Raw genomic sequence first — 18,056 nt, 5'->3', positions numbered from 1 at the left:
GGAACAGAGGCAAGATACATGCTAAATACATTTACCCTGGAAAACAAGAATTCAACTTAAGGGTAGAATGAATCTGTGGAAACTAATTCCTCCTGGAGTGCTCATCCAAATCTCTCTTGAGAATCTCAGCATCTTTGTTTCCAGAACTCTCCTTAACAGAAAGTCCTGCATATAAGCATAATAAATATCAACCCTGATCCAATGGCCCACGAAAAATTAAAGTCTTTGTTCCAACCACTACCCAGTGATTTAGCAATTATGTCAAGCTTCCCTTCAACACTAAGATATACCAAGGAATTGAAAGGAGCTATGTAGTATACTATAGTAAACTGTCATATAGCTTGATTGTGGAATAAAGTTAATCAAGAATTCTATTTAATAGAGCTATCTTATATATTTTGTGCAGCTAGGTTTCACAATGTATAATATGGAATTTGGGATTAGAAAAACTCATCTTCTGGTGTTCAACTCTAGCCTCAAACACTTACCAGCTGTGTGACCCTAGGCAAATCACTTAACCCTGTTTGCTTTAGTTTCCTCATCTATAAAATGAGTTGTAGAAGAAAGTGGCAAGCATTCCAGTATCTCCATCAAGAAAACCCTACATAGGGTCACATAGAATTGGACATGACTGAAAAACAACTGAACAATAACATAAATCATATACAGACAATCAATTGTCCAAGAATTATAATACAGTAACACACATAGCACTCGAACTACTCTGAACAGAATTAAATCTTTCACCAGCAATTCAGGAGGCCCTTGAGGATTTTGCAGTGCCTCAGGATCATTGATATGAACCTCTTATTATATTGTAGACATCTGAGGTGCCAATTCAAACAGACTTCTGGCTACTAGAATGATGCTAAGAGTGAATCCATTCTGTTTTTCACAGTGGGGTAAATCTATAATTTGCAGCACTTGAAAGCCCTTAAATAACCTAGAGGCAGTGCCAATCCTAGCAATATTGTGAAGTCAGAGCAGTCTATCTTTATTGTATTCCCTCCTCCTTTTAGATCACTTCCTTCTCTGTCCTAATGACCCAAATATTCCTATTCTGATAAATTTCCAAATTATTCAAATACCCTTCCTCCACTCAAAACTGTTTTTCCCAGGCAATGATTTCTTCTTTATAGGCTAACCTTCTCCTCCCCCCTATCAAATGGGCCACATTCTCATGTCCCATTCCCACAGATCTGACTATGCTCTCAGTTAGTTGTCAGGATGGAATAGATTTGCTAAATTAACATAGGATGTTAGAGTCAAGAAAGGTACAGGTTTTAATCCTTGCTCTGGACCTATCAATCTTGTAATCATAAATTAAAGCAAATTTTCTCTGATCTTCATTTTTTTCATCTTTAAAACAGGGATGATAACTGCCCATGCAATGGGTGAAACAACACACACACACACACACACACACACACACACACACACACACACACACTTCAATTAACTAGGGTGTCTATAACCAGGAGCATAAATCTCTTTGATTAGATCAGTGAAGGAAAAGGCATGACTAGCTATCCAAAAAATAAATATATAAATAAATAACTGTGACTCAGAGACGTTTAAACATCAGAGGAATTTTATCAGTTGCTTGGTCCAGAGGAGTCTAGCTCAGCAGTAGATTTTAGTTGAAGACTCCAGTTCAAGCCAAGCCCATAAAGGGAATGTTCTTATGAGAGGAAAATATGGTTCCTCCTTTTTATCCCTGCCTTCCATTGACCATATCATTGAAGAGAAAGGACCAATAGGATACAACATGTCTAATTAGAATGATAAATAAGCACAGTGAGGAGAGATAGTAACACAGTTAGATATAGGAGCATAGATACCTGAAAGAGAAAGTAGCTTCATGAAGTGTGACATATCTTGAGGGAAAAAATGCTGGCTATTGACTCTAAAAAGGCACTTATTCTTGGAGCACAGCAAAGAATGATACTTCAAAACTCCACAAAGGGACAAAATACCCCAGTGCTATTACTTACAATATTACTTTTTGCAATATAAATATCTCAATATCTTTTGTGCATTAAGTTTGGGTCTGTTCTTACCAAAGACATTGTGTTTGCAGGAAGAGGCTGTGCCTCTGATTTGGGGAAAAGGATGTTTTGTACCATCTGTTTTATTATAGAATTTCAGTAAATATCCTTTTCTAAAAGTTAATTTATGCTATTAGATAAAAATTGATGGGAAACAGAAGTGAGAGCTCATAAGCAAAACCTAGACCCACAGTGTTGTTCTTAGAAACCTGACAAAGGAAGTAGTCAGCTGTCCTCTGGGGACATTAATTTGAGAGTATCCATGAAGGCCATGGAAATGATTCCAGAATAGGGCTTCTTCTTCAGTCATTTTTCAGTCATGTCCAACTCTTCATGATACCATTCAAGGTTTTTCTTGGCAAATATAGTAGAGTGGTTTGCCATTTCCAGCTCATTTGAGGAAACTGAGGCAAACAGGGTAAAGTGATTTGCCCATAATCATGCAGCTAGAAGTGTCTTTGAGACCAAAAAGAAAATTCTTCCTGACTATAAGCCCTGCACTTTATCCACTGCATTACCTAGCTGCCCTAGAATAGTTGTTACACTTGTATTATCTGAATCTCAAGGCTGTAATGATGAAAGTATTTTGTAAACCTTACATTATCTTACATATAGATTTTGATTTCTCATATATTTAGATTAATTTCTATACTTATTTACATATGTAGTTTTATATTTATTTGTATTATATATACATATATATGAATATGTATTTGTGTGAGTATGAGTTATATCACTTACTACTTATGAGTCAGTGAAATTTAGTTTGACTGGCTCAGCCCCAGTCTTCAGAATGCATACATACTATAATTTAACTGACTTAAAGACCTAGTATTTTTTCAATCCCAGATACTTTTATGCTGTATCACAATTATACTTAGTTTCCTGACTGCCTAACCCTCCTTTCTCATTCATTATAACATGATTCAGAGTGTACCCTCATTTCAGTGATCCAGACTACACAGCCTGGCCTTATTAGTGATGAGGCAGTATCCTATTAATTAGTTTTACATAAACCCTTTGGCTTACAATGTTACAAAGGGTTGACCCTGAGGGGCTTTGGAACGTCCATCTGGAGTATACATTTTACTACATGTCTCAGACACTACTTATGGATTGCCTGTGAATTTAAAGGGTGTTGATCTTTATAGCAACACTTTGGGTTGATTCTATAGATCCAATCCCTCCCTTTTACAAATTAGAAAACTAGGGTTCAAAAAAGTTATGGGGGTTGTCCCTGTTCATAGAGCAAGTAAGTGCCAATGAGGAGGACTTGAATCCTGGTGTCTTCTGAACCCAAGTCCTGGCTTCTTCCTGAATTGCCTTTATGATAACTTTTTCATTTTGATGGGGAAGTACTGACATAAGATCTCAACACAAAGACCAAAGCTCCAAATGAAGATAATACTAAGACAAGGTAGTGGGGAAGGTGTATATTTGTAATCAGGTGAATATTCTCAGCTTAGTGGTCTCTACCTTCTGTAAGTACTTGTCTAGCCTTAGAGCTGATGCTAAACAGACTACAGAAGTGTAAGAAGTAAGGAGAGAATGCCTTATGTATTTGAGACAGTAACTTCAATGCTGAAGGGAAATTTTTAAAAAAATTAGCAAAAGAATATACAACATCAGGCTAGAAACTGCCAGGTAATTAGTAAACAACTGTTGAAAATTCATTTCATGCTTTTCAATTCTGACAAACCTTGACCAGCCTTACTAGACAAAGGTGTCAAAATTAGGGAAGATACACGAAAAAAAAATTAATATGTAGCTTAAAGATTTCTTGTGACCTGTAGGGGAATTGATTTTAGTTTCAGAGTCACTTTATGGGACACATAGACCTTAAGTTATTGGTTAGATTGTTGTTATTAAAAGAAACCATGACACCTGAGTATAATTCTGAATTTCATATAGCAAGAGAAAGTACTTAATTTTTTCATCAGACCATTTAAAACCTTTCTTTTGTTTTGTTATTAATCTACTCAATGTCCTTCAACTGGCTTCTCTTTAATCTGGTTTCTGACCCATCATTAAACTACAATTGCTGCGTCCAAAGTTGCCATTGATCTCTTGTCCAATTTGGTGGTCTTTTCTAAATCTGCATCCTTTTTTACTTCTTTGTAGTCTTTTACACTATTGGTCATCTTTTCCTCATGGATATTTTATTCTGTCTGAATGTTTGTGGCACCTTTTGGTTTCCCTCTTCCTTATCTGACCATTCCTTCTCATTCTCCTTGGTGATTCTTCATCCATGTTACCCTTACAAACCAAAATGATCCCAGAAGCTCTGTCATGGACCCTCTTTTCTTTTAATTCTATACTATTTTACTTGGTGATATCAGCTCCCATGAATGAATTATCATCTTTATGGAAATAATTCCCAGATCATATATCCATCCCTAGTCTCTCTTATGCTTAAGTTCTACAATATGAATTGTCTTTTGGACATCTTTAATTAGATATTCCAAAAACACGTCAAACTCAACAAGTTCAAAAAAGAACTCATTATCATTCATTCCCTCTTTTATATATTCCTATTTTTCTTGAGAGTACCATTAGCCTCTCAGTCACGAAGTTTCTCTTTCTCTCAGCCTTGATGTCATCTTCAATTCCTCAGTCTAACTCATTGAACATATCCAAATCTTTGCTAAATCTTATTTCTATATTCACAACTTCTCTCCTATGCATATCTTTCTCTTTATTCACATCAAAACACTAGTTCAGGACTATTGCAATAACCTTCTAACTGGTCTTCCTACCTCAAGTCTCTCCCCTCTCTAATTCTCTATTTGGCTACTAAGATAATTTTTTGAAAATAGGTCTAAGAGGCAGCTAGTTGGTGCGGTGGATATAGCACCAGCCCTGAAGTCAGGAAGACCTGAGTTCAACTCTGGGCTCAGACACTTAATATATCCTAGATGTGTGACCCTGGGCAAGTCACTTAACCCCAATTGCCTCAGCAAAAACACAAACAAAAAAATAGGTCTAAAAATGTCATTCTTCTATTCAGGAATGTGACATAGTCATATAATAAGGATCTTCAGTAGCTTCCTATTATTTCCTGGATCAAATATTAAGTACTTTATATGACATTTAAAACTCATAATGTAGACTCTTCTTATTTTTCCAATCTCTTTATACTTTACTACCTGAATCCCCCCCCCCTTGTATGATCCAGATACTATAGCTTATTTATAGGTCCTCAAACACAACAATCCCCAATTTCTATTTCTGGGGTTTTGCTTGATTATCTTCTATGCCTAGAAGATTCTGCCTCTTCATTTCCCCCTTTTTTTGGTTTCCCTCACTTCCTTGAAGACTCAGCTAGAGTCCCAAATCCTTTTAGAGGCTTTTATAATCCTTTGCCCCCTCAGATTATTTTTTATCTACTTTGTATCTGACTGAGTTATTAAATGTTCTCTGTCCCTTAGAATGTATATTTTTAGAACAGACTCTGATTTTGCCCTTTTTGTATTCCTAAAGCTTAGCACAATGCTTTATACATGGTAAGCATTTACTAACACATGTCTACTAACTTTCCAGCTCCTTAATAGTTCTAAGAAGGAGAAAGCAAGAATAACTTAATTTCAAAGATGATAAGAGCAATCTCTACTTTTAAGGTCCCAGACCAAATAATTTTACAAGTTCAAATAGAACATGAAGATAATACAGGTCAATGGACAAATAAATTGTCAGTTTCTTGAGAAAAATTCTCCAAATAATGCCAAATGAATTGTGAAGAAGATGCTCAAGATATGAAATAATTTGGGGAGTAGAAGTTAGATATGACCTTAGTTCAAAGTTGTAACCTCTAACGTTCAAATATGGGTTCTTAATCCTTTTTTGGGCCAGGAACTACTCTGATAATTTAGCAAAACTTTTGGACCCCTTCTCAGGATAACAATTATTAAATTTATAAAATACACTGGAATACAAAGGAAACTAAATTATATTAAAATGTAGTTATCAAAATATTTTTAAAACAGGTTAAGAATGTCCACCTCAATCCTATATCATCCTATAATTCTATAAACCTCTTCCAAGATAGAGAAGATAATAATTTCAAGGTCACTGCTCATACTAGAATCCTAAAGAATTAGCTTTGGAGCAACATATATTAGTATTTGGGAAATAGTTACTGCAGTTCCATTTGGGAAGATCATGAACTCTAGGCCTTATTCAGCTTTAGGTCCCAGAGAAGTGACCCAGGGAAGCTTTTATTTAAGGGTTTGGGGGGGGGGGGCATTGGATCGAGTAGTTCTTCCTGAAAGGGTGGATGATCAGCCCTTTGGATTTAGATCTCAAAATTACACCAAAAACAACAGGCTTCTGGGATGCACACAAAGCATCATACATGTGAGTGTATACACATGCACATACAGATACACACACAGGTCCAAGGAATTGGTATCTCAAGCCCTATATACTGATTACTTAGTAAAGTCATTCAGTACTATCCTCTATAATCTACCACCTTTGGCAGAGACTCCTTCTAGCTGCTCCTTGCTTTCCAGAGGCAATGATAAGAGAACTTGGAAGAATGCCAAGATATAGATAGACGATAAAGCTAAAGATGAAGGGAGCAAAAAAATTAAACATAATTCTGTCACTCACATAGCAAAAAAAAAAAAAAACTTTGAATATGATTAGAAATACAAGCAATTCCTAGGTTAGAAGTGACTAAGAAACTTTGTGCTGTACTTTCTGTCCTTAATTAAGAATGATGTTGGAAACATTATTGGTAAACCCACACATAATTCTGCTCTGTATAGAATTATATTGCTTGGGAAGACACAGGGTATGTTTAAAAACCCTTGACATTCTATCCCTCTGAAAGAAATTGCTTAAGAATTCATGGAATGGAGAAATAGTCTGAGTAAGGTGCTTCTCACAATACTTAAAATAATGCTGATCCCCACCCAGCCAGCCACAATTGATTAATTTGTGAATTAGAACATGAATTTTAGAAGAGGAGGAAACTGTGTAATAGATGTCTGTTTCTTTGCCTAGTCTGTCAGCATCTCATCAGCTGGGGACTTGGGGTGATAGACACTTAGGCACATAAATATCCTTGAGCTATTTATACCTGTTGACTAGTGGCTGGGGTTGTTTAATATTTATTGGGCACCTTCAATGAAATGATGGATTCTGGGGAAGAAGCAATCATTAGGGAAAAGATGTCCATAAAAGGTTTGTTATAAACAGATGTCAAAAGCCTACTCTATACAATGCTTTTGGATAAAGAATCTATTTCTGGAATTGACCCTTTTGGCAGAAACCCTCAACTATATCCAAAGAGAAGACTAGGAGCATTGCTTTTCTGGAAATCCTAGGAAAACCCACATGTATGATGAATTATTCACAAAGGCAGACCTAAAAATGAAAGATAAGGAGAAATATAGAAAGATGAAAAGAAGGAGAGAGGATTAGGAGGGAAAAAAAAAACAAGGGAGAGAGATTCAAAGCCTCTCCTTGAGTAAAAGGACATTAATTACAGAATGATTCGTACTGTCTCTTTCATGCCTTTCATTGTGGTCATATGGAAATAAGATAGGATCAATGAAGTAGAATATGATCAGCCAGATCCCATCTCCCTGGCTTAAGTGAATTGCAGCTCTCCAGGCAGTAATGCAAATAAAATAAATACAGAGTAGCTGGGCAAGGACTACTGATCTGATGATCAATTATGTAGAGTTAAAGGGGCTTGCAAGTGACCTGATTTCTTTTAAAGCAAATTTTGAATTGGATTTTATTTTAACTATAAAATAGGATTGCTAAAAGAAGTCATATGTTTCTTTGACAAAAAAAATACTAAAGCAGCAGACCCATAAAAAATCATACATGTTATATAGCAATGACAAAAAAAAGCACATACAATTTCACAAAAATTTAATGACTCCAAGAGTCTGGATCTTTCAGAAGTTCTGTTATCATTATTGCCCTCTTCATTTAAATCATAGCAAACATCATAACTATTTGCAGAGAAAAGAAAAGCAAGCAGGAAAAAAAAGTAAGGACATAGAGTCATGTAATCCAATAGGCAAAAGTGCCACTTTCAAAATATTTTTATCTCCTTCCCAAGTTATGTAAATTCTGTCAAACTCCTTCACTCTAGCCTATCTTCCAGTTTTCTATGTATTATCCCAATTACAACCAATACCCATAGCAAAACATTATTTAATTCCCTGGAGCAAATAGTACTAGTACCTATATCTTATGTTAAGTGAAGAATCTGATTGTCAGTTAATAAAGAGCCTTAGGAACATAAGAAAGCTAAGATATTAGCCCAGTTCCTTGAAGTCTCTATGCTGAATAAAATCACAACCTCTGATCTCTGTCTATATCAGCATACAGATATTCTATGAAACTACCAAGAATTTGTATATTATCCAATGCAGTAGATGGTAACAAAGTCCCTTCCTTTTTTATTGCTCCCTAATAATGACATTCTGACTTTCCTTCCCATGTTATAAGTGACCCAGAAGTGAGATTTAAAAGGGAAGGTTAACAAATGAGAAAACTCAAACATCAATGAATTAATACCATTATAAAGAAAAATGGGGGGGAGAGATGTTTCTAGATCCCAGTTGATAGTTCATAGTGAGAATGTTCTGAAGCTTCAAAGAAACTCTTTAGAACAACTTAACACTGGGATGACCAGGGAGATCATTATAATGAGATTCAGCATATGGTTCCATAATAGCTATGAATACATTTAACTTTTTCACAGTAATAAAATTAATCTATCATCATCATCATCATCATCATCACTAATATTTATATGGCACTCACTATGTGCCAAGCACTGTGCTAAATATTTTATAAGTTTTATCTCATTTGATTCTCACCACAACCCTAAAAGTTAATTATTATTATTATTTCCATTTGCTATATATCAAAACATATATTTCTCTTGGTTGGATCAATTCTTCTAAGCAGGGGAATTGCAATAAAGCTAAGCCACTGAGCAGAGCTTTCATATGCGATAGAACTACACTTTCCTTTATCTTTAGGGAAGTATCAAAAATGCATATGAAGCCACAGATCATCAAAATATATTCTACTTCTCTCAGGTCAATTGTCATATCTTGTACATAAACTATCATCGAACAAGCACCTGAAGAGTCTGATTTTCACTGTAAAAACTTTGAGGGGGGAAAGAATTCTCTTCTTTACTAAATTGGAAATTAAGGCCCTCAACAAGATGAACATTTTAGAAAGAACACAGTATCCTTGCAGAAGACAGTGTCATGAAAATAATCTTTCCTAATACAACTGTAGCTTTCAAGAAAAAGAAGACACACTCAATGCTGAGCACCTGAATTCATCTGATATGTCAATTTTGTTGTTTCCTCAAATACTTCTCCTCCTGAAAAGATCTCTGCCTTCAGGTACAAAGTTGGATGTCTCTGCAGAGCACAGGTAATATTTTATTCTTTTATGTGAATAGACCTTAAAGACCAAATTGGCAATGTTAAGGCATTACATACAAGTACACACTAGCCACTTAATCCTATGACAACTATTTTTCAAAAAAGGTGAAGGATTCAAGCTTCTTGAAGAGAGAAAAGGAACTTTTTTTCTTCACAAAAATAACAATTGTTCCCAACCATGCCCTTTAGACACTTATAATGAAGAAGTTTACTTTGATATCAACACAAAAATACATTCTTGACCTGTTTTCTTTTGAGAAAACAAATTAATTTCAAAGAATAGGATTTCCATAGATTTTAACTGAAGTCAAGAAAAATCAATTAGGAAAGAGGAAGAACTTTGGGAATATTGGAAACTTGAATGGCTTAGATGGATGAGGGTGGGGTGGGGGTAGATGAATAAAGGAATGGGGAAGATTTTATAGGACATAACTGAAGCTGCAGGTTGCCAGATCTTTATTATCTATAGAAAATGATAATAATAAGGATACCCCCTAAAAAAACCAATAGTATTTATATGCAACAGTAACAAAGCAATAATGCCTACATGTTCTTTTAAAATTTACAAAATGCTGCTTTATATACATAACATACCTAAAATGTGAAATCAGGAGAAAAAGTAAGTGTGGTGTATTTTAACCTTCTGAACTTGGCAATTCTGTAGCTCCTCAGAGATTATCTGAACACTGGGAAAGCAGCACAGCTATAGTCTAACATGAAACTGCCAGGAGATGCACCTCATTATCAGAGATTCAAAGGACCATTTAGATGGGGGTCATGCTCCCTATCACCACTCCTGCCACAGAGCAGGACTAGATGCTGAAGCCAATTTCATTCCTTGCCTACCAATATACCTTCCTTACTCAGGAGTGTATTTTGGCCAAGTAAAAAGGAGATATAAATCATATAGACGGTGCAGTTGTCTGTCTGTGCCCTATGAAAAAGTCTTGCCTTTAAAGAGAAAGAAAAAGCATGGCTGGGTCAACCACATGGTTTCTGAAACATGCTTGACTTGGCAAAGCTTAGATGAGCAAGGGTGCAGCAGCCTAAAAACGGAAGGTGCAGAAATATGTGACCAAGGGGAGAAGTGGCAGGCTCACTGTGCCTTTAAGGGGCACGGCTAGGAGTTTCGGTGGCGCTGTCCGAGGTACCAGCTATGACTGCGGGCATGCTTACCACATGGTGGCTGGGTGCCTTTGTCTATTGAGTGAAAATGAGAAGGAGCCTGCCCGAGTAAACACACCGTAAGAGAGGAGGTACAAACAACAAGGCAGGTGCCTTCGACCTATGAAATTTTTAGATAATTGTAAAGTGGAAGAATACTGCTGCTCGGGTCTTTGGGATGCCTGTGCTGGTTAAACAGGGAGGGGCTAGCTGCATAATAGGAAGGCTGCACCCACAGAGCCCAACACAAAGACAGCTGAATATGGTGTTAAGAATAGGAAGGTGTGGGGGAGGGGAGTGTTGGGAATTCTCGACGCTCTGAGACCCCAACGGAGAATCAGCACATTAAACTTGATTAGAACCCCTTCAGGGGGAGAGGGAGTGAGTGTGTGTGTGTGTGTGTGTGTGTGTGTGTGTGTGTGTGTGTGTGTGTGCTTGTAGGATCGGGGTAGGGAGGGTACGGAGAAGCCCAGACAGGGCTGGTAGTGGGTGGGTTCTAGTTGCAGAAAGAATATATGCTTAGAGATGCTCGTCCCTAATGAGGGGTGCTGTCGAGAAGTGACACACACTAACTAATAGCAGCGCTGCTGGAGTGTGGAGAGAAGAGGGATAGAGGGAAGAAAGGGGGGGTAGTAGTTCAGGGAACAGCACGGCAGAGGGGGGAAAAGAAGAGAAAAACCCAAGAGCTAGTGGAGAAGATGCGGAAGCCCGAGGGAAACCTGCCTTGTGTCTGGCAGATACCAGGGCCCCAGTGCAACCAACAGCTGTCCTGGTGATGCACACCTGCCAAGGAGCGGGAGGAGAGGAAGTGCGGGTGGGGGGAGTGGTGAGGGGGGAGAGAGAGAGACTGAAGGAGGAGCCTCGTTGCAGACTAGTGCCTCTCGGTGCACAACCTCGCCTGTAAACCTTACCCAAGCATGCATGTCGAGTGTTTCCCAATCTACTCCCCATTTAACACCAAACCACTTCGTTTGCTTTTTATTTACAGGGCCTTTTATGCCCTAAAACTCTGGGGGGGGGAGGGGGAATCCTAATTCTTGAGGAAGATTAAGACAACATGTCTAATCAACATCAAGCATTTGGTGCATTTGACTAAATCTGCAAAGCCTCTTCCCTTTGCCTCACACTGATGCTGCTACTGCTGCTGCCTCCGCCTCCACCTCCGCCCCCATCCTACAACCCCCTTTATGGTTTGTAGTTCATTAGGAGCAGTAAAAGATTGATAACACACCTGTTTTCCTAACAGCTCAATCCAAGTCCGCCCAATTTATCTCTAGGGACCCGTTAAGAAGTCGAACCGTGTCAAATAGTTAAGGGGGAGAAAGGGACTCAAAACTCGGACTCGGGAGCCTTTCTGAGCTTCCCCCCTAGAACAACTGGAACTTCCAACTTCCAAGTACTTTGGGGCGGTGGCCTTAGATGCCCGTCACCCCTACGCTAGGACAGTCCATTTAACAGCTGACTTGAAACAGTCCCCGGCAAACTGTTGGTACCCCGATGAAAAGGGACTTTCTTTTTGTTTGCTCTTTGACTTCTGGCACTGAGCTTTCGGGACTTGTAACCTGCCAGAGCCGACTAGCCTTGGCCCTCATTTCCCAGGAGGCAAAGGCAGCACTGGCGCCTTCCAAACTCATTTCAGGGAGAGCAGGTGGAACAGTGGGGAGAGAAGGGAACCATTTCTCTCTAAGAGTGAGATTCTCAGAAACAAAACCTGCAAAAAGTGAACCGCAGGAAGGGAATGGGAGTGGGAGGGTGTGAAAATCAGACAAAGCCTGAAAAACTTGGCACACACAGCAGGCTCCCTAGTCCATGAGTTCCTTGGCTATCCACATTGGGGGATGGGGATGTCAGAAACCAAAAGTCTTACCTTGAAAAACACTAGTGCACACGCTGGCCACATCAAAATTGCTCCTTAAACACAGCGAAGTGAAGGGTGCACTTTAGGAAAGGTGCAAATTGGAACCAGAATGGGAAAAAAAATAATCCCATCCATGAATGGTGTGTTTGATTTTTGCTTGATTTTTTTTTTTTTTCCTCACGAGGGGAAAAGAAAAGAGGGAAAGGAAGGGTAGGGTGCGGGAGAAAGGATATGGCCAATCGATGAGCTTCTTGGCATATTTCCTGACAATGTTATCTTCTCCGAAGATAAACAGGGATCTGTTGACGGTGAAACAGTTCTGCCTGACCGGAATGGGGTTGTATAAAGCCATAGTCCTGGCCCTCTGGGCTTTGGATTGCTTGTAGGCGGCCGCTGCCCCCGCGGACTGCACTGGTGTTCCTTGCCGGTTCCTGCTCTGTTCGGAGTCTCCATCTCCAGATCCCGGCCTGCCAACCACAGCCTCCCCAAAGCGAGCCATCCTGGAAGTTTAAACAAACAAAACACACACAAAGGTGATCCGAGCCGAACGCCCCACACCTAGCGACAAGCAGAGACAGACAGAGGCGGCGAGAAACAGAGGCACCGAAATGGAGAGGCAGCGACAGCAGTCGCTGAGAGCCAGAGGCAGCAGCTGGCGGCAGCACCACCGCTCTGGACGGTTCAGTCTAAAGGCGACTGCTGTGAAGCTCCATCCCTCAGCAAGAGGAGGGAAGGAGGGAAAAAAGGAAAGGGGCTCAGATCCCACAGGCAGTGGCTTTTCCTCCAAAGAGTCAGGACATGTTGGCGCTTGGGACCGGGGGGGATGCGGGTGGGCTGCTTTGCCCTTCAAACATCGCTCTTCTGGAGACACACACACAAACCCCAGTTTCCAGAGACAGGCTGTCACTGGCTCCAGTCCGTAGGTAACAGTTTGGTGATTGATTGGTTGGGGAGGAAAAATTAAAAATTAAAAAAAAAAAAAAAAAACCAAAAAACTTTGAAAATGATGCTGAACTGGGAACGGTGAATCTTTTCCAAGCTTTGTCCCTGAAAGGCAGTTTAAGGGACCAACCCTAGATTCCACAGGGACAATGTTGGGTCTTTAAATCTGCCAGTACAGACGCAAATCAGTGGAGGGATGAGAGGGAGAAGAGAAATGCATAAATCAAGGTCCTTTCTTGCTATCACCACAACCTTCCCCCCACCCCCGGCAAAAAAAAAAAAAAAAAAAAAAAGGAGCTGTTCCCACAGGGGGGGAATCACTTCCCGATGATCCGCCTGCCTTAAAAGTTAAGCCTGGAGAAAGCAAAGGTAGTCCCTAAGTCGTGGCCGGCGCCCAGCTCAATGCCACCGATCAGCAGGCAGCCCAAACGCTCGTCTGCACCTCCTCCGGGGGCGAGGGCTCCGGTGAGGAAACAGGTTGCTGCGTTCAGGCTGGCCTCAGCCCGACGCGGGAGGGGTCCAAGGACTGAACTTCCTCCCGAACGACTCTATCTTCCCCTGCAACCTAAACATCCTCTCTCCAGGGAGAGGAGGAGGAGACAGGAAAGGGGAGAGGAGAGGGTGTAAGGAGCTTGGGAGAGCGAGGGGAGGGGGAGAGACAGGAGAGGGGAAGAGCAAGAAGTAGGGTGGGGGGGAGCTCAGCAGCTCACCACTCACAAGCAGACCTGGAGAGAATGAGGATGGGGGTAGGAGGACGTGGAGAGGAGTGGGCGGAGTATAATCAGGAAGAATCTCGGGCAATAATGTAGTGCGGGTTGGGGGGGGGGGAGTGTAAGGGGGAGCTGCTTTTTTTTTTTTTTTTTTCTTTAAAGCAAAACGGCAGCATGCAGCCTTCCTAGTCCTTCCTAGGCTAGAATCTCCCCAAAGGATGATTCCAAGGAAGAGACCCCGCAGCTGGCGACAGTGAGCTCGGTCTGCCACCGGCCGGGGCTGGGGGCGCACATGCACGCGCTTCTCCTCCTCCCAAATGATTTCAACGAGCTAGCGCGGAGGCTCGGAGCCAAGTTCTGGGGGAACCACGGGAGCAGGGAGCTGTGCACATATCGCCCCCTGCTTCTCCATTCTTCCCTCCCCCAGCCCTGGGTTCGCGTTCCAGACCTCCCTCTTTCATCTCTTTGCGGAAACTCCAGAGCATCTCCTCCCCTCAATGGCTAGATTTCTCCATGGAAGGGTCTCCCTAAACGGAAGTCTACCAGTGAGGTGTTCTCTTGAGGAGAAATCAGATGGGGACCCTAACCTCTCGGATAATTGAGACATCTTCTCATGGAAACTTCTGCCTCGGGACTTTCGGGGACAACCTCCAAGCTATAGACCAGTCCCCTTGGGGGGGAGGGGAGGGTAATATCCCTCTGACCATCTATTCCATAGCCCTAAAGAGATCTTGACTTCTGAACCTCCTTTACTCTGAGGTTACCTGGGCACTTGATAATGGTCTCTGGAAAAACTGATCATTTTTATATTTTTACCTCTTGAAGAGTGTTTCCTGCCCTATATCCTTCAGTCTTCCCCGAGTCATCTCTGCTGCCTTTTTCAATGATCCCCTGCCCCTTTGAAGGGAGAAATAAAATAGAACAAACAGGTAGCCAGGTGGCAGAGATAAGATAGAAAAAAGGAGATATCTTCCCATCCACACTTGAGAATGGTTGTTATCTCAGGCCCAGTTCCCACCCAAATGGAAGATACCCCAATTTGCACTTCTTTACTCACTCATAACATTCCCTGGGGCAGTACCAGGGCTCTGGAGAAAGCCCCCAGAAAGAGCCTAGGCACTTGGCAGGCCCTGATAAAATCAAGAGTAAGGCAGGGCAACAAGAGAGGAATGCTAAAACCTAGCCCTAGGGATGCCTAGGCCCTTCTCTGTAGCTCCTTGGAGCTCTCTGATGTCACCTCTCCTGTGGACAGATGTCAGCACACACTAGCCCTCTTCCATCTGCTCTCCAATTTACGAAGACTTTTCATCTCTGCTTCTTCCAGCTTTGTCCCAGGTTGCCATTTCCTTTTCTAAATTACCAAAAGACTAGAGCATATAGAGCAGGAGGGCTGTCCTATGAGGGTGTTGGGCTGAAATACAGCTATGATACTGGCTTTAAATCCTAAAGGGAAAAAAGGCCAGAAAGGCCATGAGTGAAGGAACATGAGATATCCCACGTGTGCCTTTGAAATTGTGTCTGTGTATGATATGTATAAACAGTGTGAGGGAATGTGTATATGAAGAAATAATGGGAAATGAGTGTGGGAACAGATTAGCTATCTTCCATGGAATAATGTGTATGTGTTTATATGTGTATTATAATATTAATGTATATGTTTGCATGTCCATGTAATATACATGTATGTCTCTATAACATGAGTACATATGTGTGTGCATACATTTATGGTGAGAGTACATATACATGAGTGACAAGTACACATGTATATGAGTGTGTGTATATATATATATGAATACATATATACTTGAGTACATGCATATGTGTATGAGTACATATGCATTATGTAAGTATACACTTGTATGCACTGTATTGTTTCATCATGTACACATGTGTATATACTGCAGAAGAAGGCTTAGAAATGTGCAGGCATGAGTTTAATATTCCCATATCTTAGACAGAAAATTATTGACCTCATGATTAAATGAAGTTCACTTAAGACCAGGTTGCTGAACAGAGACTGCTGCAATCAGTGCTTTCCTTTTACCCTCTCTGTCCCTTCCTGCTTTACAAAGGGAGGTTCTTCTTTCTTTTTACCAAGGCAGCAGCAAACCTGGTTCTTGCTAGGTCACCACTATGGTGTGCCTAATTACTAATAACAAATGACTTCTATAGCTTTCCTAGTAGAATTTGACAGAATTGAAATCAGAGGATCCCGGTTCAAATTCTAATTCAGCAACACAGGAATCTGTGTGTCCCTGGTCAAGTCACTTTCTTCAAATGTAAAATGAGGGGAGTAGAATTGGACTAGATAAACTCAGTGGTCACTTTCATCTCTAACTTCATGAGGATCATAGATTTCGAAGGTTTTTGAGAAGCTCTTTAGAAATTTCCCTTGTGCTCCAACAGAGATATACTCCAGACAGGAAATAAATTATCTTCTTAAATATGCCCGACACAGTGAATTCTGACAAATCTCTGGCTAGAATGTTCAGCAATTCTAACTCTCAGGAAATGTTTCCCTATATCTATCCCAAATCCCATATGCTACCACTTTGCAATTGATCTTATGTCCCTTCCTCATTAGAAAAGCATCTGATCATTCTCTATTAAATTTTCAAATTATTCAACTTTCTTTTCATATATATTTTTTCTCTTTTTCTCCCTAAATAATTCCAAATCTATCAATCAACCAAACATTTGTTAGCTAAGTCATATAGAATCATAAATTTAGAGCTGAAATTTAGAGCTGAAATCTATTTAGTCGCTTAACAAATGAGGAAACGGAGACAAGATGATATTAAATCTCTTGCTCAAGATCACACAGGTTTAAAAGGGGTAGTACAAGTCTTCTGGATTCCAAATCAAATCGCTTCTATTGTACCACAAACCCTACCTCAGTCAAATATTAAGTGCCTACTGTGTGAAGAGTTTACTTTTAGACCTTGACCTTCTTAAGATTACATGGAGAAAAAAAGACTTCCTACAACCTTTTTGTGATATTACCCAGAGCATGAATGCAAGCTTAAGGCCCTCTCTTCCCTCCTTAACACAAAGAGTATAAGTAATAATCTGACATTTCTATAGTACCCATGAGAGGGAAAGCTATCTTGAGTAAAGAGGCATCGTTTTTACATTCTATTTCCTGTCTGGGGACCTCCAACTAGAGCTTGATGTGATTCTTCAACCTTAATCAATTTAGAGAAATGAATTGTTTTTATTGGGTTAGGGAGTCTTGATGGAGAGGACCCAGTGAGATTTGGGAGCTCAATGGGATAAGAGCTTCTTTGCAACCATGGGAGGGACTGGGAATAGAATCTCTGAAAGACACAAGTCAACATTTTATAAGTTAAGGGTCAATCTGGGATAAACTGGTATATAAACAAGTTGGATAAGGACAACCTTGCAAAGAAGGAAGGAGGCGTGGGTGCGTCTGGTGGGGGGAGGAGACACAGGCTTCTTCCTCGAGTATATGACAACCCCAGCTGGCTGAAGTTCAGATGTAGAAAGGAACTAGGCAAGCAATTCACTGTGAAGTTCTCTAGCTTGGTGTTAAGAAGGAATTGGGGCTAAAGGAAAGCTCTGCTTCAAATGCAATCGGTGACTCTCATATCCCTTCCCACCTCCTCCAATGTTATTACCACTCCTTAAATTCTGCAGCCATATCAGACATAATCATTATGATACTGTTGGCTAGCATTTATACAATGCTTTAAAGATTGCAAAGCATTTTACAATTTGATCTTATTTTATCCCTACAACAACCTTAGGAGGTAAGTGTCATTATACTCCTCATTTTATAGATAAGGAAACTGAGGCAAACTAAGATTATGTCTTGTCCTGGTCACAAAACTAGAAAGCATCTGATAATAGAATTTAACTCAGATCTTCCTGACTCTAGGTCCAG

The 18,056-nt window shown here is 40.2% G+C and overlaps 1 protein-coding gene across 3 annotated transcripts in view; it reads right to left on the bottom strand.

Moving 5' to 3' along the window:
• Positions 1-18,056, bottom strand: part of CACNA1E (calcium voltage-gated channel subunit alpha1 E) — a 616,215-nt gene that overhangs the window by 392,589 nt on the left and 205,570 nt on the right. For 2 of the 3 annotated variants that reach the window (XM_074308524.1, XM_074308525.1), the window contains exon 2: positions 12,735-13,000. In XM_074308524.1, the coding sequence (XP_074164625.1) occupies positions 12,735-13,000 (266 nt within the window). Of the gene's footprint in view, positions 1-12,733; positions 13,001-18,056 lie in introns of all 3 variants that reach the window. The other variant, XM_074308523.1, reaches the window with a different exon arrangement.

This window comes from Sminthopsis crassicaudata, chromosome 4 (genome assembly GCF_048593235.1).
Source record: "Sminthopsis crassicaudata isolate SCR6 chromosome 4, ASM4859323v1, whole genome shotgun sequence".
Classification (NCBI taxonomy): Eukaryota; Metazoa; Chordata; class Mammalia; order Dasyuromorphia; family Dasyuridae; genus Sminthopsis; species Sminthopsis crassicaudata.
Note: the sequence above shows the minus strand (reverse complement) of the source record. Positions and strands in the feature narration are given on the sequence as shown.